Here is a 27,973-nt window from a genome sequence, read left to right as displayed (position 1 = left end):
CCACGTAGTGTTGTAAATAAATCGGAGGCTTTGGAGGCTATCTTGTTGATTCACAATCCACACGCCATAGTTATAACCGAGACTTGGCTGAGAGATGATATTGATGATGAAACTGTTTTCCCCCGCTCATATCAAGTTTTTTGCCGTGATAGAGCAACACGTGGAGGGGGAGGTGTGGTCCTGATGAATCAAAACACAGAGGCACACACGTTGCAGCAAATAGCTAACCATGAAAGTGTGACTTTAAAACTGTCGTACGGGGGTAGATCGTTTGTGCTTTTTGCTGTATACAGACCACCTGATTCACCACCTCAATATTTATGTGATCTGGCCGATCACATGTCTAAATTTCGCCGTGATAAAATATACCTTGTCGGTGATTTTAATCTCCCAAATATTGACTGGAATAGTCCCTTCCCTAGTACAAACAATGACATAAATGCTTCATACATGTGTGATATTATGCTGATTCATAATTTGCAACAAGGAGTTAAGCACCCAACGCGCATACACGGTGAAGCTGCATCTATTCTCGACCTCGTATTTCTCAGCCAAGAAACAGAACGTTTGACTGTTTCAGTAAAAACTGGGTTATCTGATCACTGCATGGTGGTTTTTACTTGTCCCATTCAACAAAATGTCGACAATGAACCAGCAAAAATTATTTCCGTGAAAAACTTCTCCAGAGCTAATGATGAAAGTGTGTAAGACTACTTCAGCTTACACCTTGACATGTTTCGAGGAACTAATGTTGATGAACTCTGGAATAAACTTAAAGAAACCTGTACGTACTGCATTGATAACTACATTCCTAATAGAACAAGGAAAACGTGTAAAAAAACTCCTTGGATCACGCGAGAAATAATACATTTGAAAAGAAAAATCAAACAACTGAAGCGTGGGGGTGCCTGTCGAAATATAGTTAAAATACATCAGGCTAACTTCACAAGCTCTTTGCGCCAGGCTAAACAAAATTACTTTCAGTATAGCCTGCCAAATTTTCTTCGTGACTCACCTCATAAGTTCTGGAAATTTTTATCGAAAAACAAAAAAACAATTACGCGCATTTCAAGTCAAGGTGTGCAGCTTGCTGATAAATCGCAAATCTCTGAGGCATTCAATAAGTATTTTCAGAGTGTGTTTTCCCATCATGGTTTATTTGTTCAACCCAGTACCATGTCTCCCAACTCGACCCCCGACATTGTTTCTTCATCTGGCGTATTCTCCATGCTACTCAACCTCAAAACTAAAGCGTCCGCTGGACCTGACGGGATACCAAATATTTTTTTGCGCCGTTATGCAGAAGCCATCACAGAGTTCCTGGTTGTTATTTTCCGCAAATCATTTGAAACAGGAAACATTCCTTCCGACTGGAGGAAAGCGCGGATTGTGCCCGTGCTGAAAAAGGGTGATCCTGCCTTGATTGCTAATTATCGTCCCATATCAATAACTTCCACATGTTGCAAACTTGCTGAGCATATCATAGCTAACTACATAACTACATTTCTAAACGATAACAAGGAACTTACCCCCCATCAGCACGGGTTTCGAAAAAGCTTTTCCACTGTCACTCAGCTAACTTCTGTCATTCATACTTTTGCAAGTGTACTAAATAGCGCTGGTCAAATGGATGTTATTTTTTTAGACTTCAGCAAAGCCTTTGATGTTATTTCTCATGCCAAACTAATTTACAAACTTGAACTTATTGGTCTTCCTAATTTCATAATTCGTTGGATTTCCTCATACCTTTCTCACCGCACACAATTTGTTTGTATTGATGATTGCTATTCAAACCACCTGCCGGTCACTTCAGGCGTCCCACAGGGAAGCGTCCTCGGACCTCTCCTCTTTTTGATATATATCAATGACATTACTAACGTTATAACTACCCCTGTTCAAATTAGATTATTTGCAGATGACTGTGTTTTATTTCACCAAATTACTTGCCAAGATGATCAAGTTTTACTAAACTCCAATCTTCAGAACATACATACATGGTGTAATAAATGGGACATGAAGCTAAATTTAGAGAAAACAGTATACATGACGATAACTAACAAAAAGGCTTCCTTCTCATTTCTTTACAATATTTCATCTCACCTTCTGACCGAAGTCAGCGAGTACAAGTATCTAGGAGTTACAATAACGAAAAACCTTAGCTGGAATAAACATGTATCAAACGTATGCTCCTCAGCCTTTCGTAAACTCTGCTTTCTTAGACATAAACTAAAACTTGCCCCACCTGAACTTAAAAAATTAACCTACTTTTCAATAATAAGGCCATCACTAGAATATGCGTGCACCATCTGGGATCCCTACACTAAAAGTAACATCGAGGCCCTTGAAATGATTCAACGCAAAGCCGTCCATTTTATTTTTTCAAAGTATCGTGTAACTGACTCACCAACGACCCTCATGCGAACTCACGGTATTGAAACATTACAGCTGCGCCGGAAAATTCAAAGACTGAAACTACTTTTCTTACTAAAAAACCATAAACTGTCTATGAATGCAGACCCCTTCCTTAAACCTAACACTACGCGCCAAACACGAAATCACCATGCTCAATCATTAACCCCTTACAGTGCTAGGATTAACGCCTTTAAATACTAATTTTTTCCACGCACCATTGAGGAGTGGAACAGGTGTCCGCCAGATCTTTTAACCAGAGCTGATTCTTTGACTCAATGTTTTCTTCACAGCATTTAATTTGAGAGCCATTTATTTCTATGTTTACTTTTTGTATTTTGCATCTGAGCCTTGTATTTATTGCTGTATTTTGTGTTACAACTTGTATTTAACATTTTTCAATTTTGCTAATCCTGTTCTTTTTGCATATATTATGTATTCGCCCCTCCTGCTTGGGCCTACTGTAGGCCTGCAGTATGTTCTAAATAAATAAATAAATAAATAAATAGATTGCTCCACTTGTACCCAGACACAAAAGAAGAACTCCTTCAGGCAGCTCATAGCAAATGCTTCGGTGACAAAGCCCCGATACCCCCATACCAAGCTGATTACACCGGACACCCAAACTCAGAAATGGATGAACTCTTCACGGAGACAGAAGTTAGAGCAGCAATCGCCAGAACAAAATGGAACACAGCGGCAGGGGCGGACCAAATATCAAACGCCATGATTAGAAACATGAATGATGAAGCCATAACAGCCCTTACGAACTTTAAATGACCATTGGGTCAAAAGAACGATACCACAGCAATGGAAACATGCTGTGATAATCATGATTCTAAAACCAGGAAAGAAAGTGACTTTAGAAAACCTTAGGCCCATCTCTCTTACATCATGTTTAAGAAAGGTGTTCGAACGATTAGTAAACACTAGACTACAACGTCATTTGAGGAAAACAACTTAATGCCTGACACCATGTTTAGCTTCAGATCACATCTTTCAACGCTGCTTTCAAAAGAGGAAGTATTCATCAATTTCCTCAAGGCAGGAGAACACATTGTCATGGCTGTCAACATAAAAGGGGCCTTTGACAATGTAAGACACAAAGGGATACTGGATGGACTTGCAGAGACCAGGTGCAGTCAAAGGACGTACCAGTACATCCAAAGCTTCCTCATCCAGAGAACAGCAGTTATCAAAGTAGGAGATGATGAATCTAAAGTGATCCATCCTCCTAACAAAGGAATGCCACAGGGTGTGGTAATTTCGCCTACACTCTTCAACATAGCCATGACTGCGACTAGCTAAAGAACTCCACAAGCTTACCAACATCCGTCATTCCCTATACACGGATGATCTAACGATATGGATAACCAAGGGCAACTTGGGAGAGAAGGAAGAGAAGCTTCAATGGGCAGCCAATATAATAGAAAACTATACCCAACAAAAAGGACTCTAGTGCTCGGCGGAGAAATCACAACTCATTCGCCTCACAAAAAAAAAAAGCAAAGAACTGACCCGAGACTCAAACTCAAGATCCGGCTGGAGGGGAAAATTTATTTTTTTTTAATTTATTTTCAATACTGCTGCTCTCCTTCGAGAGCATGGCAGTTGGGGAGTACAATAATTCAGCTGTACAATGCAAGGAAATCAAAGTATAGATTATACAACAAGTAAAAAAAACGACATAAGCAGTGCAAGTTATACATAGTACTATACAAGTAAACCACGTTAAGATTAAACGGAATAGTAAATAATAAAAAAAGAAATGTAAAAGAGCAAGATGCTTTATAACAATAGCACAAGAGCAAGTAATAAAACAGAAGTAACTAAAATAAACTACGAGTGTTTGAGAATCAATATGGCAAACGAATAAGCTGTCGAAAATTAGCGTGTTTATTAAAATTTCCTTACGAATAAAGCAATCTGTGCCGGTGTCCCTGCATGCATAATAGGTACTGTTATTCACACACAGTTTTTTCTATTTGTGCGATAAATTCGGATAATGATTCAATGTTGGTGATAGTAGGATCAAGTTGGTTACATTCTGCTATCGCGAGAGGGAAAAAAGAATACTTAAATGTGTCATTTTTGCATGCGTATTCAGTCAATGTGTGCGCATGCTTGTTACGTGTAGGTCGAGCCTCCGAGAATGAAATGTATTGGGAGGTATCTATTCTATAGTTATTTTTCAGTAGTTGAAACAAGAATTTTAAGTGAGCGTGTTTCGCTCTTGTGGATAGCATTCGCAAACCGGACTGGGTTAAAAGATGTGTTGGCGAGTCTGTACGTCTATATTTGTTATGGATGAACCTCACAGCTTTCCTTTGTATTGATTCTAGCTTACTTATGTTAGTCAGTGTATGCGGAAACCAGACTGTGTTAGCGTATTCGAGAACAGGCCTTACAAATGATGTGTAGGCTAGCAGCTTCGTTGACTTGGTTGCGAGTGCCAGGCTTCTTTTTAAGAAAAATAGTTTGCGCAGCGCCTTTGAGATTATATTACTAATATGTTTGTCCCATTTGAGCTCCGAGGTTAATGTAACGCCTAGATATTTGTGTTCTTCAACTTTGTTAGGTGGAGTGCCGTTAATTGCGTAAACAAAAATTGATGATACCATTTTCCTGGTTACAGTCATGATCGCGGACTTTTGTATGTTTATTTGCATCTGCCATTTGGAGCACCAATCAGCTATGTCAGCTAGAGAATAATTTAATATGATCATTGTAATTGTTAATTTTTCTGTATATGACGCAGTCGTCTGCTAATAGTCCTATATTGCAATCGATGTTAGCTGTGATATCGTTAATATAGAGTAAGAAAAGCAATGGTCCAAGCACAGACCCTTGGCAGACTCCAGATGTTACTGCGACTGTGTTAGAGTTTTTTCGTAAACCACAAATTGCGAGCGGTTACTTAAGAAACCTTTTATCCAAGCAGAAAGTTCTCCTATACCAAAAACCTTTTCAACTTTAGCTATTAATTTGTTGTGACATACACAGTCAAAAGCCTTGGACAAATCGAATAGAATCAAGTCAGTTTGACCGCGGTTATTAACTGTAACAGCAAGATCGTGGACTAGTTCCGTTAGTTGGGTTACTGCCAATAGGCCACTGCGAAAACCGTGTTGGTTGGGTGAGAAAAAATTAATGCGATCTAGGAATACGGTCATGTGCTTTAAGATTATATGTTCTAGAAGTTTACATGACGTGCTAGTTAGTGAAATGGGTCTGAAATTTGAAGGTAATGTTGTGTCACCTTCCTTGTGGATCTGGATTACCTTTGCAATTTTCCAATCATGAGGTAGTTGTGAAGTCTTAAGTGATTTCCGGAAAACTAGGCCAAGATATTTACTACACCACTCTGCATATCTTTTGAGGAAAGTATTAGGTATGTCGTCGGGGCCACTACCCTTCTTGGGGTCAAGTTTAAGCAGTAGATTGAAAATACCGGCATCCGTAATGTCTAGTTTAGCGATTTTCGCGTGATGTTGCGTTGCAAATGGGGGAATAATGTTATCATCTATAGTAAACACTGACTGAAAAAAATCGTTATATGCGTTAGCCTTAGCAGTTTTTTCTTCGGGAAGAGAATGTGATGTAGCATTTTTATTAGTACGAAAGTAATTTCAGAACCTCTGAGGGTTATTAACAAGAAAATTAGGCAGTGTTACATCAAAGTAGTGCTTTTAGCACGTTTAGCTTTAAGCTTGAATTCCGCGATGGCGTCCGGTAATTTCTGAATTCTGGATTCTCCACCACCTTTTGCTTTTATTGCCCTACGTAACCTTTTCAAATGTCGCTTTGCTTGAATAACTTCTCGCGTGATCCATGGTTTATTTTTTGGAGGACGCTTTGTTTTTGTAGGTATGTAGTGAGTGATGCAGTAAAGTACAACCGATTTGAAGTGAAACCAAAGGATATTTACATCTACTGAAGCATCGGAGCCAATTTCTGAAAAATGCTGGAATTCATGAGCAAGGTGCATTAGTATGCTGTTATCGTCAGCGTTTTTGAAGTCTGTTACTACAGATACAGAAGGATGAGTGGTTATGCTGCCACCAAGAGGCACGATGCACACTGGTACGTCGTGGTCTGATATACCATGAATTACACCAGTTTTTATGCACTTTATGTCAAAGTGGTTACTGAAAAAGATTAGATCTAGTATGTTCTGAGTATTTCCCTGTGAGCGGGTGGGGCATGAAACGATCTGATGAAGATTGAAGGTTAGCATGAGGTCAAACAATGCATCCGAAGCTGATGATGAGTAGCACATACTATTCCAGTTAATGTCTGGCAGATTAAAGTCACCCAAGAGGACAACGCAGGAACCAAACACGTGGCGTTCTATGTAATCATGAATGACACTGATAGAGGCATCATCAGAGTTTGGGCTCCGATAAACACAGCCTATGAATATGCTTGTGCCGTCACAAAGTAGTTTACAAAAAATGGCCTCTGCGCCTTGTACCTCTGGAAGGGCCATAAAGGAAAGGCCCTTTTTAGTCAATAACGCCGCTCCACTACCACGTGTGGGCGGTCCTTCCGGACCACAGAATAGTTGGGCGGTGCGAACTCGTGATCAAAAATATCAGGTGTGAGCCATGTTTCTGTTATGGCTGCTAGGTCAGGTTCATGATCAATGATCAGATTTTCAAGTGATTTAGTCTTGTTGATGACGCTTCTTGCATTCACCGCAAAATTATTCTTGAGAGGTCAATAGTAAGAGTGTTGGGGATGTGGCTGCGATCGAATGTCAAATGTCTCCATACTTTAAACACGATCAGAAAAACAATGCAACAGATCAACCGGATGGTAGCCTGTGTGGCTCATAATGGGACAGGGACGGGGGAACAAGACACCCTCAGACTGGTGAAAAGCCTGGTCATTAGCAGACTAACTTACTCCCTACCTTACCATGCCATGAATAGGAAAGAAGAAGAAAAGGCTGATCAAATAATAAGGATGGCATATAAGACAGCCCTGAGGCTGCCATGCAACACTTCAAATAAGAAGCTTCTAGCCCTCTGCCTCCATAATACATTTCATGAGCTGGCTGAGACCAATACGCCAAGGGTCTATCCTGCCAGATTAGAGATTTATATGGGGTATCACCAATAACACAAAACATGGATCCGACATTGCATGCAGGAAGAACAAAGGCTAGAGCAGAATACATAGACAAAACAACAAAGTACTTGGACACTGCAAGATTCACGGATGCTTCACCATATCGGGCCAAAGCAAAGAATATGGTGGCAGTTGTTGTAAACCGTAAAGGTACAATCACAGCCTGTGCTCGGTTTCCCGAGCAACCATTATAGAAGCCGAAGAGACAGCCATCGCCTTAGCTATAAGAGAAAGCATAGAGTGCAATGCTCCACTCACAATAATCACAGATTCTCAGGCCGCATGTAGGAACTATCAGAGGGGACAAATCGGCGCGAGGGCACACTGGATACTTACCGAAATCAGCAGAGAACTCAAAATCAGGTATACCCAAACAATAACATGGGCCCCAGTACACGAGGGTGTTACTGGGAACCTCCATGTAGATGAGGCGGCTCGAGGTTTCACTAATTGCTGAGCTGTCTGTCCATGGCAACATCATGGAGGACCTGATACCCATCGATCCAAGTTATAAAGCGATCTTGCAATACTACAGGGAACTGAGAAGGCTCTAGGCTCTACCCAGCACCGCATAGGAACTTTTAAGCCATAGACTCAGCGACGTTACACAGGCTCCAAACGGACACATACACAAACCTCCATAAATTGCACATATACTACCCAACAGCATACAAGGACATATGCCCATGGTGTGGGAGCACACCGACACTACCACATCACATGAGAATGCACGGCTCACATCAAAGAGCAAGAAGAGAATAACATGAGAGTGAGGTGGGAGGCATTGCTATCCAGCTCCGCTCTCGGGGATCAGCTCAGGCTGGTCTGGAGGGCAGGAAGGATGGTGAGGGCCAGCGGTGCCTTGAAATAGGGGCCCGACCACATGTCGTTACCCCATTTTAGGGGCAACGAAGTCCTTTCTGAAAATAAAGGTTCGTTCTTCTCTAACACATCCTGACATGCCAGTCCTGAATGCACGAGCATTTTTGCAAATTTTTGTCATGACAGCATGCAGCTGAAGCTGAGGAGGGGAAAAATAAAAGCTCCGTGAACAGCATTTTTTTTTTTGTTTGTTGACATAATGAAATCTGGAAAAGAGAGTGTAAGGCCAACTCAAGGCAGGCTACATTGCCTGCTTGGTGTTTTTACTGCATGTCATAGCCTGAAAATAAAAATGATATGGTTGATCCCTCCTTCATAGAAATCGGAAGAACATGAGAGTGAAATGGTGTCTTCACAGAAGCTGTTGCATGTTTGCTTGGTGAACTCATGGCCTACTGCAGCAAAAGGGTACGATTTGCGGAGGCAACAGTGTTGCAGGTTTGCTTGGCGCGTGCGGTGTGCTGCTGCCAAGTGGTTTCAGCGAGTGCATTATGGTGCAGCTCTGTAGTGTCTAGGAGAGCCAGTTGAGTTGCTATGCGCTCAGCTTCAGGAATGCGAGTGGTAGAGTTTGCAGCATGCACTGCAAATGCATTCTGCTTCACGCTGGCATGTCTCTCGCCGGACTAAAACAAGACTCCCCTTTTGACATCGTTGCCTTTCTGTGCTGCTTAGCGCAGTAGTTTTCTTAGTTGCTGCCATTTCAAGTGAAGCAGTTGTCGGTCTGAAAGTACTGCTGATGCATGTTGAAGCTGCACTCCATAGACGAGAAGGCATTGCAGGCTAATCGGATGCAAAAGACAAACTATGTGTGGAAACTGCCTCATCCCCTCAACAGAAGGCCTACACCGCCTCCATCAGGCTGCGCTATGTTAAAGCTTCTGCTACGCTGAGACTAGCAAAGTGCTCACTGTCGACGCTCAATAGTGTCATGATGCAGTACTTCGCTTCACCACTCCTAGATGGCAGCGCCATCCCTATATTTTGCGCGTTCGTGTCAACGTCACATCCATTACAGGAAGTTGATGATGGACCTCGGCATAAAACACTTTTACGTAAAAAAACATTACAAAAGTGCCCAAATAGTCAGCACGGCTCAGGAAAGCTGAAGCCTAAAATGCAGCCGCTGTTGTATGGTGCTGAAGGTGCCAAAAGCTAGAATAGTCTTGCTTTTTTGTTGCCTGCGATGGTTGCTCAAGTCATACCCAGATTTTCTGTAGTATGCGCATGCATATATACACCAGTTATCTGTTTGGCATGCTTTGACAAGACATTTGAAGGCTATCATGCCATGTTACGCTGATATTGCTTCACACCAGAAGCAACATGTCAAACAAGATGACAGTGCAGCCTATGAATGAACTTGTGAGCAATGCATTGTAAAGAGGTTTCTCGCGAAAAAAGTCCCAAGACCTTAGAAGGACAGAAAGTTGAGCTAGTTGGTAAGGATTCATTATGCGAAAAAAATAGAGGTGCGTCGTGCAGGCAGGACACAAGAGTAGAGAAGTGGACAACACGAACGCCGACTATCCACTGAAGGGAGCACTGAGGCGAAAAAAGAAAGAAGACACAAAACTCATCTGCGCAAGCTCAGGAATGGTAACACCACGTGTCAGTCGGGTACATGTGCCGGTCTACATGAGAGATAACTGTTAAGGCCCTTAATCTCTTCCTTATGTAAGGTAATCGAAGGCTGACTCACGCACGCACTTCCACCTTTATAGATATGCCATGCCTCTACCATAAGACGTGTATTTTCATTCCTATGCCTGTACAATATCACACATTCATCTAACTCTGGCATGCAGTTACAATCTTGGCAATGCAGGGAAAGATAAGAAGGCGATCCACCGGTTAATGACCTTTTATGTTCCATTAGCCTCTGATTGATACACCGTCCTGTTTGCCCTACGTAGAACTGGCCACAGCTAAGGGGAATTTTATAAACCACAGCCATACGACAGTCGGTAAAACTGGTGTTCTTATTGTGCTTTACTGGACCAATATCTGTTCGTTTTTTGCCTTTTACCCGCTCCTCTTTATTCTGTACGGCAGCGCATATCTTACCTAGCTTATTGGGAGCAGTGAAAGCAACATTAACAACATATCTACTTGCAACTTTTTTAAGCCTGTGCGACACTGAATGAATGTACGGAATAACCACTACTCCTTTTTTGCTATTGCTGCTTTCTATAATCACGTCCGTCCCCCTCGATACCGACTTCTTTAGGCACTCAGCCACAGTGACCACTGCTACACTAGGATAACCTGCTTCTAAAAGGTGCCGGACCTGCGCATTAAAACTGGCGCTCATTTTATGCATGCAGGATCTGGTGAGGGAAGACTTAGGGCACGAAATGGCGATTCCGTTTTTTGCTAATTTAGAATGCTTGGATTGAAAGTTTAGCAACGGCTTCGAAGATCTTGGGGAGTACTGCCAACAAACGTGATTTTGTTCGAAGACCAAGGAAATGTCAAGAAACTGAATCCCGCGTCGCTGAGGAAATTCCTTGGTAAACTTTAATCCTCCTCCATAAAGTTTAAATTGCTCACTTACTGAGGTAGCAGCAGAATCAAATTCTTTCCTATTGCAGAAAATCACGTAATCATCAACGTAACGAAATATCTTGATAACGCTATCACCTAAGGCTTTCTCTAAGCAGCTGTCCAACCTTACTCAGGTAAGTATTGCTAAGAATAGGGGCAACCTTTGAGCCAATACAAATGCCTGACTTCTGCAAAAAAACGCCATCTCTCCACCCAGTCAGCGTCGACTTCAATTACATTGAAAGAATTTCTAGAAAAGCTCCCGTGGAAACACCGCATCTATCAATAAAAGCCGACTCTTGCACTTGTTCTTTAATGCACTCATTTATGGAATTTAGCAACCCGTCATGCGGCAAGGAATAATACAGGTCTTCGATATCCATACTGAAAGCTGTACAATCACCAGGATTTTCCTCTCTTAAATACTGAACTAGTGCCTGAGAATTACGCAAGCAAAAGGGGTCTGAAAAAACTAGTGAAGCTAAGCAGTTCTGTAGGTAACTAGCGACACAGACCTGCCACGTCCCTTTCTCTGACACTATAACACGAAAAGGAATTTCTTGCTTATGGGTCTTCGCCGAAAAATACAGTTCTAAGGTGAGGGATTTTGCTTTCTTGACATTAGAGACAAGCCTATCAAGATTATGCCTTGACAAGAGGTCAACCGCACGTTGCTTAACTACCGAAGGCTTGAGTTTTACTGGCTGCAAATTCTTTTCTATGGCTGAAATCGCCTTTTCTGAAAACATGTCGTCTGGCATAATTACGAAATGACCTTCCTTGTCAGATATTAGTGGTCTAAGTTTATGCTCCGCAAGGTAATTAACTAACGGGCGGACAGGGTCAGAAGTCTTAAATAGAGAATTTGATTGTTTAATGCTAGCAATGCAATCTGAAATACAGCGCGAGCGTTCTTCTTCCGGGACGAACCTGGTTATGCAGCGAGGCATGCTTAAAACGTCAAACGGGTTTTATGTTAGGCTTAAAACAGTGCTTAGGACCTAAAGCAAGGGTTTTTCTTGCAAGGAGGATTGGAGCTATTCTTTCCGCCGAATTATGGCGCCAAGTTAGGTTCTATCAGGAGTGTCTAAAGATCCGTTGCACGGCCCTGGGAGACGGATGTCATTAGAACCACCCCTACGCTGATTGCAATAGGTTAGCCGAGCAGCACGCAGACTTCCTGTGGAGGATGTAACTTCCGGAGCTTCAACAAAGTAAGAGGAAACACCTTTCTAATAATTCACCGTCAAATAATGCACTGGTCCTTGGAGATGCCACCGTAAGCAATACCCATAGAAAAGTCCTTGCTTTAGGTCCTAAGCAACGTTTTAAGCCTACCATAAAACCCGTTGACATTTTAAGCATACCGCGCTGCATAACCAGGTTCGTCCCGGAAGAAGAACGCTCGCGCTGTATTTCAGATTGCATTGCTAGCATTAAACAATCAAATTCTCTATTTAAGATGTCTGACCCTGTCCAGCCGTTAGTTAATTACCTTGTGGAGCATAAACTTAGACCACTAATATCTGACAAGGAAGGTCATTTCGAAATTATGCCAGATGACATGTTTTCAGAAAAGGCGATTACAGCCATAGAAAAGAATTTGCAGCCAGTAGAACTTAAGCCTTCGACAGTTAAGCAACGTGCGGTTGACCTCCTGTCAAGACATAATCTTGATAGGGTAGTCTCTAATGTCAAGAAAGCAATATCCCTCACCTTAGAACTGTTTTTTCGGTGAAGACCCATAAGCAAGAAATTCCTTTTCGTGCTATAGTCTGCAGCCAGATGCCCATCTATTGCGATGCTCTCCACTTTGTTACAATAGATGGGCATCTGGCTGCACATTGTAGAAAATGTGACGTGAAGGCACCATGCTTCCCTCTCCTAAAACAAACTGTTGTTGTCTATCGCCACAAGAATAAGACTACGAGGGAAATTGTCGAAGCAGCTGAGATAGCCAGAGCAGGTAATGATTGCGTTAGCACGCCGTCTATACTTTTATCAAAGAAAGAGCTTGAATTTTTGGGTATAGTAGTCACATGACTGCTTTTCATCCTTCCCTTCAGTGTGTCTATTGCAGTGGCGTCCCAGTGAGTATATATATGCTAACCAGCTGCAATAAATCAATTGTTGAAAGTTAGCGCTCGTCCTGTGTTCCTGCTTGTCTCTGTGTCTTTCTTGCGCTATGTATCCCAGTTTGTACGTATCCCACCAACACGCCCAAACTTCTTCCCTGCTAAAATGCAGCATACCCTGCAATAATTGAAGGTTACTTAAAAAATCTGTTTCGTCTAAAAAGCCCATCACATCACTTGGAGCTGTCAGTGCATCATCTCCTAACATCAACAATGGGTGAAATGGAGTGTGTGACTTGTACAACACGTGGAAGTACTTTGTCTATACGTTTCGAGATGTGGACACGCGTTCATAATGTGTATTACTGTTAACGGTTCATGGCATTTGTCATATGTTGGTTGTTCTTCCTCTCTCAATAAGTAATTATGTGTGATTCACATGTGGCCTATCCGAAGTCGACAAAGAATTACTTCGATGAAGCGTTCCTGGTGGTAGCATGTCTTCCACTCCCCAAGGACAGGTTTAATGAGTTGAAGTTTATTGTCCTCTTTCAATTGCCATTTGCTTTGCCAGTTCCCCAGTACTGCCTTGCAAACAGCTTGAACCCCATCCCTAACAGGTACGTTAGCTTTTGAAACATTTAGATTTCTTGCCCCTGCTGCACATTTACCTGCTTTTTCATTTCTAAGGATCCCAATGTGGCTTGGGACCCAGCTGGTCTTTACGGTTTGGTCTTAACTTGGGTGTGTTAGTATGTGTAGGATGTCGCCTCTGATTGGTTCATACTGCGATTGTGCAATCAGGGCCGTAAGTGCACTTAAAGAATCTGTATAAATTATAGATTTTTTTTTGTGTTTGCCATCTATAATCTTGTATACTGCCATCCATAAGGCATAACACTCAGCAGTGAAAACTGACACAATCTGTGGTAAGCTGACTGTGTGTTCCCAGTTACCTTCAATTGCACTGCTTCCGACATAAATAGGCATCTTTGAGTCATGTGTATCAAATTCTGTGTAAGTGTCATACATGTCTTTCACTGTGCGAAATTCCTGTAGTATGTGTTCATGAGGCGTATCTCGTTTTTTTAGATGTGTCAATGAAAAATCTAGTAATTTCATGAAATCTTTTTAAGGAGCTATTCTAATTGGCCTTTGCATGACAGAAAGTGCTTCAGTAGGGATATTGTAGTCGAGGCATCTTTCTTCAAATCTAAGTATGAGTGGTCTTGTAGTATTTGGATTGTTTGTGTAGTGTAGTTGTTTGTCGCAGTGCATGATAATGTTATGGCAAATATGGTCTGCTGATGAACGAAATCTTAGATCATTGAACTTAAAGCTCAGCATGATGAAAAGAGAGCAAGCTGAAACACAATATTTGAATGATGCAAACTATTTCGAGATTGCCAGACGTCACCACAAGATGATACTGGACAAGGTGGCTTTGCAACCACTTCATTGGTTCCCAAGATCCAGGAAGTGGAGCATCTAAACCGTGAAAACCCTGGAGTAATGCCTTGTCAGCTCGTGGAATAGACGCATCAAGCTCAAAGAGCATTTTAACAGGAAAGGCAAGAGCTTCCTTTGCCATGTCATCACCTGCAACGAGACGTGGGTGCCTCATTTCACTACAGAATAAGCAAAAGTCATCAGGACAACGGAAACATATGGGCTCCTCAAACCAAAAGTTTCAAGTGTCTAAGTTGGCGGGGAAATTCATGGTAACAATTTTCTTGGATGAATGCAGCATCACTTATGTTCATTCTTCTCCCATGCCAGAGCAACGCTGCAGCACATGCTGTGGGAATGCACCGGTAGCGAGAACCAGGAGTCCCCGACGAACAGGGCAGTCTCAAACCGAGGGGCACGTTGGAAGGCTGCCTCGCCCAGCCACGACCTCGTTGATCACCTGTGGGCCGCCGTCCGGCATGCCGAGGAAGCCGCCCATGTCCAAGGACTCGAGGCGGTCACCTAGGCCAGGGTGCTTATGGCCCCACCCTGCCCAAATTACCGGACATTTTGAATAAAGTTTTCATTCACTCACTCTTCCAAGTGGTGAGACCACCAGAAGGTTCTCCAACATGTATACAGAGTGCGCTCATGAAGAGACATCCTGGTTTGACTAACCCAGCCACACTCCTCATCTAGGACAATGCACGCGTGCATACTGGGCACCACACCATATGCACTTTGCACATTCTCAGTTGGGACGTACTGCCACATCTGCCGTAGAGTCTCGACCTCATTCCAAATGACTATCATTTGTTTGGACCATAGGAGTTCATGGGAGGCCAACAGTTGAGCAGGGACGACGTGGTTAAGCAGGCTGTCCGCTCGTGGCTACAATGGAAGGAGAAATCTGTCTGCACTGCTGGCACTCGTGCACTGCTGAAACACTGGGCTAAGAGCACCAGTGCCAAGGGGGATTACCTCAAGGAATGAGATGACTTCCACGTGTCCACACATGTTACATAATCCTGAAAAATGAGAAGTCTGGGTTTGCCTTGAGTACCTCTCATACACTTACGTTGAGCCCAAATTAAAATGTGAACTATTCTGAAACTATTTCAATGCAGTGTTCTGTCTTTGGGCGCACCTCCACATGTAGCAGTCACTTAATTCAGACCAAAATACACACTTGGGACTACACTATGCTTGGAAAGAAAGAGAGAGAGAGAGAAACGGCAAGGAAGTTGACCATCAGGTTAATCATACTTACAAACTGGCTACAGAGTGATTACACATCGCACCTCCATATGATTATGGGTAGCAGCTATTGTGATCAGTTATTTGCCTTCCAATGTATGCTGATGGTAATTATGTCCCCGTACACTCTACACTCAGATAACCTTGACTCTAGTTGGCAATGTAATTAATTGAACACTGCTAAAAATTTTCATTCCATTAGGAACTCGTAGTGGAGTAGTTCATCATTTATAGATATGAACATTAAGAAATATCAGTAGGCATTTAATTGAGTTAACGGGCATTTGATGCTGTATGATAATGTACAGATTGGTGATACTTAATTAACTTACCAAGTTAATGATGCAGGTCAAGTAAACAAGCTTTTACTGCGATGGCTTACACATCTATTTTTTATACTTTGCTACATAATTGTGATGTTCCAAATTTCTAAAGTAAGGAAACCTGCCAATAAATTCTTTGGCATATCATTATTCAATATATTTATTCATTATCCAATATTAGAATTCACAGTCGATTCGTATTTGAAAATTTATATATTCATACACTCTCAGCAAACTGTTTCTGTGGACATAAACAACAACCAGAGATGAACGAACATCATCTGGAAACGTGCAGGGCTGACAACACCACGAAAACATTAATTGAAGAGGTCGTCAAGGTGCCCTCGATGACTGATGACGATGGCAAGGACACAAGCCAGGAGCCACAAGAGCAAGTGTTGCTCACACATGATACAGTTGAAAATTACTCAAATACCCTTACATGTTGACTCAACATAAGGGCACTGAAAGATGTTTGACCAAATGATGTCAGTTTTGAGATAGCATGGAGATTTGCAAAAAGCAGCAAGGAAAACAACTTTATGGTTCAAATAAAAATCCATAGACTAATGTTCTGAATCATGCAAGTGCAATAGACATATATTTTTTATTTGTGCTACATGATTCATTACTACTTGGGCACACTTGAGTAGTGAATTCCTTTCATTTGTTAACTTCTGTTAAGATAGACTTCTGATAAGACGAAACATATTTTCTTAATTATTTCGAGCTTCTTTTATTGGCTGTCTACTGCAATTGCTTACAGTAACTCTATCGGGGCAGTTGCATCACATATCGGTTCTACGAAGGGCCCACCATAAAGTGGGCATAAAAGTGGGCTATAAGAGTTATCACTTGTCTATCTCATGGTGGTGCAACCTTTTTCTAATGAGGCTCCTTTAACACCTTCTATACCTAGGCTTTAAAGTGAAGACGTGACACTACCTCGTAGCTTTCTTCTTTTTTATCTTTCCTGTCCTCCACGCCTCATGCAAATTTAGTAAACAAACATTGTGCCAATGATGGAACAAGATGACTTAGGGGAGAGCTTATGTAATGCCTTCATTATTTGCTTTCACAACACAAATCTCCACAAAGTCCTTTTGCCTCTAGCCAGCCCAACAAGTGACCCTTGCTTAGTGGACTTGGCCCAGCAGGCTTGGCTCATGGTACGTTTTAATCAACATGCACTCATTCCAGTGCCTTGCCAAATGATCTGTGTATGTCATCTCCCTATATGTTCGCACAACTTCAGCCATTCACAATGCAACACATACATATTATAGCCTTTTTTTGCAACGTGCAAGTGCGGCAGCCACACGTTGCAGTTGCAACCATTGCATAGTGCAAGACACTAAAGCATTTGTGCCACGTGATCACGTGTGGGGCTGACTCGGCCTCTGTTTTTTGCTTCCTCCATGGTGCCAAAGCAAAGAATGAATCAAGTCCACCCACCCTCATGGAGTACAGGCCCAAGATGGGTGGCACTGCAACTGGCGGCAGCAGGAAGTAGCGCAGAGCCTCAATAGGGTGTGTAGGTGGTGGGCTCATGTGAATGCACCACGTTGTGGAACCTGCAGAGGCACTGCATTAATTTATTTCACATTCCCTCGAGCACCTAGGTGATGAATGCAGAGAGGAGTGGGTTACATACATCGGTTGTTTTAGTGACTACTGTCCTTCATTAGTACAGTCGAACCCACTTATAACAATACCGGTTTTTAACATATATCGGTTATGACAATGAGAATCTGCTGCACCGTCAACTTTTGTATGTTTTATACGGTGAAATAACCCACTTGCTACAATGCCCCCATGCCGCATTATTGGTTATAACGACGAAGTCTGGCTGCTGAGTGTTTGTGCCGAAAGGTAATGGAACGAGAAATCCTTGAAAAGAAAAGAAGAAAATGAGAAATTCCAGCCGCTGCACTCTCCCCGCCGCTGCACGCTCATACAATAGAACCTGTTCTCCAGCCACGCGCGCCTCTTTCCCATCGCCCTTCCACCCCTCCAAACACGAATGGGCTGCGCCCACACCTCTAAGCTGCGCCACCCTCCAAAACACGAATGGACCACGCCAACTGCACCACCCCCAGAATGCTCATTGGCCAACCCAGCCAGTTCTTCATACTGCGCAGTTCAGCCAACGGAGTGAGCCGCTTGTGATTGTCAGTATTGGTTGCGCCAAAGACGTTCCCCGCCACGTGGTTTCTCCGCCTCATTTGACGCCGCCGAAGCGGAAGATGGCTGATCTACCCGTTGGTCATCGGAAATACATAAAGTTGCCTGCGAAAAGAAAGCGCACGGATATAGATTTGGAAACGAAGTGCAATATCATGCAGGACTAAAAAGGGGTAAAAAGGTGCCTGACTTGGTCAAGAAGTATGGACCATCGCAATCAACAGTGTCGACTATCATTCGCTCCGCTCAGAAGTTCGACAAAGAGAAATGCACGCTAGACAATGGGCGTAAATGCGTTCAACAAGGTCTACTAGGAGTGGTTTCTTGGTGCCCGTGCCACGAACCTCCCATCACTGGGCTAATTCTGGCCACAAAGGCGAAGCAGAAGTGGGTGGAGGAAATGCTGCCCCGCATCCTCGACAACTACGCTGACACTGACATGTATAATGGCAACGAAATGGGACTATCCTTTCAGATGTTCCCGTCCAAGATGCATACACTCAAAGAAGACACAAGTAAGGGCAGCAAAAACAGCAAGCTGTGCCTCACTGTTTTTTTGTGTGCCAACATGGACAAGAGTGACAAGTGTCCCGCATTTCTCATTGGAAAATGTAAAAAGTGCTGCCAGGATACTGGTACGCTACCGTCACAACCACAAGGCATGGATGACGCAAGAACTTTTTCGCGAGTGGATCTTGGAGTTTGATCAATGTAGCGAGCAATCTAACAGGAAAGTGGCACTCACCTTTGATAATTGTAGTGCCCACCACTCGATGCCTAAGCTCTCAAGTGTGGAAGTTTTTTTCCTGCCACCAAACATGACAGCAGGCTTGCAGCCCATGGACGTCGGTGTCATTGCCAATTTTAAGGTGATGTATTATCGCCGCGTGCTGAACAAGTTAGTCTTGTTGATGGACATGGCCACACAGACAGGTAAGGAGCAACCAGAATTGAAAATCAATCTACTGTTGGCCATGCAGTTTGTCTTTGGTGCGTGGTCCGAAGTGAGTGCTTCTATGGTCCGGAACTGCTTTAGGAAAGCATGCTTTGTTCGAGGCAGGAACGACCTGTATGAAGCCTGCGAAGTTCCCACTCACGAAGTTATGCCTGAACTTTGGTCCGCTGTCGACAAGGATGCTTCAGGACTCAATGAGTTTTTACATATGGACGTTGCATTAGAAACATCAGAACTTCTAACTAATGAGGTGAGTGTCACGAATGTTCTTGCATAGGATAGCGACAACAACAATGATTACGACAGCGGCAATGACGCGATAGGGCAGGATGCGTCAACGTTGTCCTCACAGGAGGTCCTGCAGACGATTCAGTCCCTCCGGGGCTTCGTTTTCGCGAGTAACCTTCTGCTGCACTACATGGAGCACCTGGATGCCTTGGAGAAAGATGTCGGCAAGCTTCGCATAAAGCAAGCAAGGCTGATGGACATGGGGTTTTCTCGTGCAAGCTAGTGAGAAGTACGTGGCGAGACGCTTGTGGTGATTTCACCCCAACGTTTCTTCTGGATTTCTGAAGCTAAGAAGCGGCTGCGGCAACCTTCTCGGAATTTCTTAAAAGACCCCTTTCGGGGCCACCAAAATGATGCCTCGGTGGAGCTTGCATGTCACTTGCCTTCCGTGACCCCTCTTTGCAGTTGTTATAGCAGTGCCATTCTTGAACACTGACAGCAGTGGCTTGTTACACACTGTCAGAGTGCACAGGAAGCAGAGTTAAAAAGTTAAAACGAGTCAACACAAACAGCAGTCGCATGGAGGAAGGTGGCGGGGACGGGGCACTTAAGATTTTGCACAGCACCTCTGCCATCGCCCTATTTTGCTTTGTTTTTATGCAAGCCGGTTATAACAATCGTCGGTTATAACAATGGAATTTTCATGGCACTTGAATATTGCTATAAGCGGGTTCGACTGTATAAGAAACAGAGGATTTGAGATATAGTCATCTTCGTTTGACCTCAACAAGCAGCGAAGACTCAGGAAACTGGATTTGTCTGCACGAAGTCTATGCAATAAAAAGTAACGCCACACTAATTTAGCCAACACACTGAGCAGTTCTCAGGCTTTCAGGGGAAGATATCGACTTAATGTTTGGAGTAGAGTAGTTAAAGCTCATAAGGTGTGTAGTGCAAATATTCTGACGTGAGAAACTTCTAAACAGTGTAATTAAGTGTCTGTGATGAAGTAACTGAAAGCCCGCTGAAGACAAAGCTTGTACAAGAGCCACGGGAGAATTGACTTGCGACCAAGTCGGAGTGTTTTCCAAATGCCAGTGAAAAGACAAACCCCGTGAAGAAACAGTGAAAGAGAAAGGGACAAGGTTTTAACGTATGATTATACAGTCCACAGCATCATTTGGTGTGTTTGCCAGTGTCGATTCTGATGAACACAGCAAAGAATTGTTGATCCTGTGTTTGAGTCAGTCACCTAGAACACAGTGGCTGGATTTTGAGACAGCAGTGCCATAGTGCGTGTTCTGCATCGGGATGCTGCCCACTGTGTTTATGCTTTGGGAAGTGACAAGTGCACTGAATCCCAGACACAGCAGAGTCTAGCAAGTGGAGATAATGTGTTGGTTTGCACTTGTATTATAAGGCAGCTTTCTCTGCATTGCAGTGTTGTGCATATTTTTGGAAAGATTCTCCAGGTCTCAGAATATTGTTTAAATATGATGTGCATGGGTTGCAAGAGCATCTGGATCAAGGATATCTGGCACCCACAGTACTGTTTGACGGTGAAGCTGGTAAGCCCTTTCATTTTCATACTTGACGTAATAGTTCTGCGGAAACCCCCAAGGTTTATTAATAGTTACTTCTCTCCACCTAGCAGGTTTCTGCGTAACTATTATATCGAACTCTTGCCTTTGCTTCGAGTTGTTGACAAATTCAACTTCGCCCTGCTATCTGCTAGCTGCCTGGTTCACTCAGATGGTAGCACGGCCGCCCTGGAAAGGCGGTGGTCCCGAGTTTGAGTCCCGGACCAGGACAAATTTTTCTTCAACTGTAAGGCTTTTCTTTCGAGGAACCCATACGGGTTTCCTTTGTAGTAATTGCTACAAATGGGGGATGTCTGATTTTTCCCTTAATTTATTTCCATACTTGGTACACAGATGATATTATACAGGTTTTAAAATGAAGCTTTCTTCATTATGGCTGGCATAGCTTTTTAACTGTGTAGTGCATGAACATAAACGTTACATGAGATTACACATTGCATTTAGCTGCATAGCATACAATCAACCATTTCATGAAAGCTTCGCTTCACACAAATTTCAACGTGTGAGTTGGACCTGCATATATTTTTCCTTCTTTTTTCTTCTCATAAGCACTTCCCAGTGAGCCAGTGAGGGTTATGTGCAGGTGCATGCTTAGTCATGTGGCCACTTGGGCCTCCCCCGGTACTCTCACCTTGTGCACCTTGGTGGGTGGTGAGCCGCACGCCAGCCGCCAGTGTGGGTGACAGCGTCTCACTGGAAGACAAGCTAAGCGAGAGTTCCCGGCATTCCAGCTCTGCATGTACCCGCAGGGTTCCCGACACCTGGGCCATGGGGCTCACATCGGGCCGCTCACACTGCAGTCAACACAACGGCACTTGAAGCAATCAACAACTGCATTGGTTGGATGTAATACACATTTAAGCAGATGACACTTTCTGCTTCCAGTTGGCCATTTGGAAGTCATGATGGAGCACACCCCTTGTGCTACAAAAAGCTCTGGCACTAGTGTCTACAAGATCTGCAAGCATGGTGCATAGCACTTGCCTAAGCATCGTTGTTCTGGCATCAAACAGCTTTGTGACTTTGCAAATTGATTATTTTCAACAAAATATTTCCTCATACTAAATGCAACATCTGCGATGCTGATGACTGTACAGTCATAATACCTGGTGGAGACACAAAACAGTTGGTGATAAAGTGCAATCAAGTCCTTGAAAAACTTTCATCGTGGTCCCAGTCAAAAATATTAAAAATTAAACCCACAAAAACAACAGTGATGCTATCCTGAGCAAGAAAAATCAAATTATTCAACTTTAACAGCCCTTAAGGTGCTGTGGAGAAAAATTCTAACTGCCAAAACATGCGCAATACTTGGGGTAATGCTCACATCTGGCCTTACATGGGATTCGCATGTCAAATGGTTATGCAAAACGCTTGCATTCACTACAGGAGCAATTTCTTGTCGTCTATTCTTGTCATAAGAAATTAAGCCTAATATTTATTATGCACTTCTTGCTTCGGGAATAAATTACTGAAGTCTTGTCTGGCTGACAACAACTCGGATATGCTAGTGAAATGTATTGCTTTTACAAAAGGTCACTCATCAAATCAGTAATCTTGACTACTCAGACTTCACTAAGCAGGCTTGCGAAATATAAAATTTTATCACTATTAAAAAATTCACCGACGATTACAATACCCCCTAATGCAAAATTGAGCACAGCTGTATATGTGTTTTCACTTTGCAATATATTGGCTGGCACGGACAATCTGTATCGTGTGGCATGTTGCAAACACAGCGAAGCGCAGCATGAATGCCTCGCTAAATGGGAGGTTGTGAAAGGTGGCACGTGGGTGATGCATGGGCGTGATTCCGAGCAGCCATTGCAGACAAACCTCCGCTCATGCAGTGTTTTTATCTTTTTCAAAAAGGAACTTCTTTGTGAGTAGCATGGGATGAATAGTTGTAATGTATTTCACGGACACAGTTATGGGTAATATTTCATGCTTGTTTGGCATATGGTGTTTGGCAGCAGTGCTCACAAGATTCATGTCACTAATGAGCAAAACGTGAACAAGGTGAATGCAGGAGCCATCGTTTTGACAAGTGGACTTGTCTTCTTCAAGGCGACATATGCTTTCCTCGCCACAGTATATATAGGTGGGGTTCTTCTAAAGGGGAGGGGGTGTGAGGCGCGAGCGCGTGGAAACGAGGGAAAGTGTGTTAGCGTGTCGAATTAGTAAAGGAACGCTGTGTACAAGGTCAAAGCCAGGACCCCCCCTCCCCTCACCCCAGTCTGTCAACCCACGCGCGTTAGCCGGCGTGTCAAGGGCATCTGACACGCCAGCTGACAAAAAAAAAAGAAGAAGAAAAAGAAGGGAAGAAAAAGGAAAAGTGGGGGGATACGCCAAGAAATTAAACTAAGTGTTGTTGCCTATAGCTTGAGGTTTAGCATAGCGAATAGATTCTAAAGCTCCCTTTGAAACGTTTATGCCTATTGGTTGCAATGTCTTGAACTTATGGATAAGGTATGATTCTCTGTATTTCCTTTCTCGTTCAGAACGGAAATTTGACTGTAAGATGTAGAGCTTAAGTTCATCAAAGTTATGACCTGGTTGGTTGAAATGCTCGGCGACGGCTTTGGGAAGCTTTTTAGCTGTGTCCGCGCGATGTCCGTTTAATCTGACGTTCATTGATTGTCCTGTTTCACCGATATATTGTTTCTTACAGAAGGAACATTCAAGCATATAAATCACATCCGAACTTGTGCAAGTGAAGCTAGATTTGACTTCATGTGTGTAATCATTTGCGGTGCTTTTAATTTTAATGTCACTTTGAAGGTGCCTGCAGGTTTTGCACCTAGGGCGACAACATGCTTTTATTACGGGGGAATGCTGCTGGCTGACTTTTGCGTGCACTAACATGTCTTTAAAGTTTTTGTTTCGGCGATAGGTAACCCTGGGTACATCCGGGAACGCTTTTTGCAGACGTTCGTTACTTGATAATATTGGGTGGTATTTTCTTAGGATGTTGTTTATGTTTGGGAGTGCATTAGAATATTTTGTTATAATGGCCGGCGGTCTGTCAGATTCTAATGTGGGCTGTATCTTCACCAATTCCGACTGCCTCTCCAATCTTGACGCGGTATCATAAGCTCTATCGAGAGCAACTTGGGGATAGTTCCTTTCTGCTAGCATTGATCTAAGGTCATTTAGGTGGTGGATATAATCATGGTCTTCGCTGCAGATTCTTCTTATACGTTTCGCTTGTCCGACAAAAATTCCTTGCTTGCAATGTCGCGGGTGATGACTGTTGTAGTCTAAATATTGCTGGCTATCTGTAGGCTTCCGGTAAAGTGTCGTTCTCAGTTTTCCGTTTTCTATGTAGACCGTCGTGTCCAGGAAGTTGACCTGACTAGTAGACTGGTGAGCAGTAAATTTAATACTCGGGTGAAAGCGATTGAAATGGCTAATTAAGTTGGTTAAGGCGCTTGTGCCGTGTTCCCATATTATAAATATGTCGTCAATGTAACGAAGATAGGTGTGGGGTTTTAAAGGGTAGGATTTCAGCAGGTCTGCTTCAAGCTGTCCCATGAAAATGTTCGCATACGTGGGAGAGAATGGCGTACCCATGCTAGTGCCGAAAATTTGCAGGTAGTGTATAGAATCGAATTCGAAATAGTTGAGCGTGAGAACTAACCATTCCTTCACTCATGGGAATGTTGGTGTAAAGGGCAGAAACATCCAAAGTGACTAGAATAGCGCGGTCGCAAAGGATTTGGTTGGCGTTGATGCCGTCGATAATTCGAAAGAAGTTAGCCATTTAGTTAGCCTTAATTAGCCATTTCAATTGCTTTCACCCAAGTATTAAATTTACTGCTCACCACTCTCCTAGTCAGGTCAACTTCCTGGACACGACGGTCTACATAGAAAACGGAAAACTGAGAACGACACTTTACCGGAAGCCTACAGATAGCCAGCAATATTTAGACTACAACAGTCATCACCCGCGACATTGCAAGCAAGGAATTTTTGTCGGACAAGCGAAACGTATAAGAAGAATCTGCAGCAAAGACCATGATTATATCCACCACCTAAATGACCTTAGATCAATGCTAGCAGAAAGGAACTATCCCCAAGTTGCTCTCGATAGAGCTTATGATACCGCGTCAAGATTGGAGAGGCAGTCGGAATTGGTGAAGATACAGCCCACATTAGAATCTGACAGACCGCCGGCCATTATAACAAAATATTCTAATGCACTCCCAAACATAAACAACATCCTAAGAAAATACCACCCAATATTATCAAGTAACGAACGTCTGCAAAAAGCGTTCCCGGATGTACCCAGGGTTACCTATCGCCGAAACAAAAACTTTAAAGACATGTTAGTGCACGCAAAAGTCAGCCAGCGGCATTCCCCCGTAATAAAAGCATGTTGTCGCCCTAGGTGCAAAACCTGCAGGCACCTTCAAAGTGACATTAAAATTAAAAGCACCGCAAACGATTACACACATGAAGTCAAATCTAGCTTCACTTGCACAAGTTCGGATGTGATTTATATGCTTGAATGTTCCTTCTGTAAGAAACAATATATCGGTGAAACAGGACAATCAATGAACGTCAGATTAAACGGACATCGCGCGGACACAGCTAAAAAGCTTCCCAAAGCCGTCGCCGAGCATTTCAACCAACCAGGTCATAACCTTGATGAACTTAAACTCTACATCTTACAGTCAAATTTCCGTTCTGAACGAGAAAGAAAATACAGAGAATCATACCTTATCCATAAGTTCAAGACATTGCAACCAATAGGCATAAATGTTTCAAAGGGAGCTTTAGAATCTATTCGCTATGCTAAACCTCAAGCTATAGGCAACAACACTTAGTTTGATTTCTTGGCGTATCCCCCCCTTTTCCTTTTTCTTCCCTTCTTTTTCTTCTTTCTTTTTTTTTTTTTTTGTCAGCTGGCCTGTCAGACGCCCTTGACACGCCGGCTAACGCGCGTGGGTTGACAGACTGGGGTGAGGGGAGGGGGGGTCCTGGCTTTGACCTTGTACACAGCGTTCCTTTACTAATTCGACACGCTAACACACTTTCCCTCGTTTCCACGCGCTCGCGCCTCACACCCCCTCCCCTTTAGAAGAACCCCACCTATATATACTGTGGCGAGGAAAGCATATGTCGCCTTGAAGAAGACAGGTCCACTTGTCGAAACGTTGGCTCCTGCATTCACCTTGTTCACGTTTTGCTCATGCCACTAATGAGTATTCTCTGTACGCAGGTGAGGATTCATTGCTTCATCTTAATTAGATTTTCTTTTTCTATTTTTTCTTTTTTTTTAACATAGATGCACATAAATATTTGAAAGTATGTAAAATAATTTCTAAAGAAAAGGGCATTTCCTGATCGTAACTTGTGTCTATTGTACACTTCTGTGAAATTTGTTATATTTATGTGTGTGTGTGTGCGTGTGTGTGTGCGTGCGTGCGTGCGTGCGTGTGTGTGTGTGTGTGTGTGTATGTATGTATCTATATATGTATACATATTGCTTTTGCATTCTTATGATATATGGTCTGTGTCAAATAATATGCAAGATAACAGATTGTAATTGTACACTGGGAGTTATTTTACACAACTGCATTATAACTACTTTGCATGTAATAACATGAAAGTATCTGCATGTACTCGTGTTATAGTCCACACTTTATGCATGATTTTATTGATACATCAGCCGCTACTGTGCATGTCTGGGAAACCGGAGCTTTGTCAAGCCAAAGAAATTCTGGCTTTTTTTCCAGCTCTCCCTTTTTCACCTTGTGTATCCAGTGGTGAAAACGAAAATCATGATGATGATGATGATGATGATGATGGTGATGATATTATTGCTAGCACTGTGACTAAACACCATTGCCCCCTTTTGTGTCTCTTTATTGTTGCTTTGTTGAAGGATGTGTAAGGTGCTAGACGTCTTTCAGCTAGAAATAAGGAAGGAATTTTGCGACTTTAGGAAAAGTGTGGACAATAGCAGTGCAGTCTGTGATGACATTAAGCCCCTCATGGAAGAGATAAAGTCGTTGCAAAAAGAACTCACAGAAGCATCGAAGGCTAACAATACTCTCGTGATGAAAACAAAGAAATTACGCATGAAAGTTGAAGGTTTTGAGGTGTATACCCCAACAAACAAGCTTGAAATCAAGGGTGTGCCCAATCAAGATGATCCTTCCAAAGTAGTCCAGAAAATTTGCACAACAGTTGGGGAACCCATCACTTCCACAGATATTGAGGTCACAGAATAGCAACTAAGCATCCTGATGTGAAGAATATCATTGTATGCTCTGTTCGCCAAGAAAAATGAAAGGCTATTCTGGCTAAATCCAAGATAGCACGTCTTTGTGCTAACCACATTCACTTCCAGTCCACCACTCCTATATATGTCAATGAAAACCTAACCCAGCTTGGGAAACAACTTCTGGGTGCTGCTATAGCTAAGAAGCATGAGGTTGGATGGAAGCACGTGTGGACAAACAATAGCAAAATTCTTACCAGGAAAACAGAATCATCGAAGGTGCTGAGATTTGCTGAACTCAATGATTTGGACAAAATGTGTCACTAAGTATCAAATTCAACACTTCTGCATAGCCCAATCTGCTAAGAAATGGCTTTATTTGACAGTTGTCATTACTATGATCCGGTCAGTTTTAACAAAGCGCCCGAGCATATTGGGAAGCAGTTCAGTGCTTTTCATTTAAGTGTGCACAGTATTAAAAACAAAATTTCTGATCTCCGCACATTCCTCGTTTCCTTAACTATGAAATTTGATGTAATATTGCTTTCCAAAACATGGTTCACTCCGAACGAGAGTCGTACACAATTAGACTGTTACACATACAATGGTGTTACCAGAACTACAAATCGTGGTGGCCTTGTATGTGAAAGACTGTCTTATTCATGGTGTTATTCATAAGCTAACTTTTGTGACCACTACAATCT

General features: G+C 42.8%; 1 protein-coding gene across 2 annotated transcripts in view; it reads right to left on the bottom strand.

Moving 5' to 3' along the window:
• The window catches only part of LOC142568068 (AP-5 complex subunit mu-1-like), a 244,330-nt gene that overhangs the window by 85,597 nt on the left and 130,760 nt on the right, over positions 1-27,973 (bottom strand). For both annotated transcript variants that reach the window (XM_075678152.1, XM_075678151.1), the window contains 2 exons: positions 21,672-21,834; positions 17,528-17,646 (listed from right to left, as the gene is read on the bottom strand). In XM_075678152.1, the coding sequence (XP_075534267.1) occupies positions 17,528-17,646; positions 21,672-21,834 (282 nt within the window). The remainder of the gene's footprint in view (positions 1-17,527; positions 17,647-21,671; positions 21,835-27,973) is intronic.

The sequence above is a fragment of the Dermacentor variabilis genome, unplaced genomic scaffold, assembly GCF_050947875.1.
Source record: "Dermacentor variabilis isolate Ectoservices unplaced genomic scaffold, ASM5094787v1 scaffold_16, whole genome shotgun sequence".
NCBI lineage: Eukaryota > Metazoa > Arthropoda > Arachnida > Ixodida > Ixodidae > Dermacentor > Dermacentor variabilis.
This window is presented reverse-complemented; position numbering and strand designations above follow the sequence as displayed.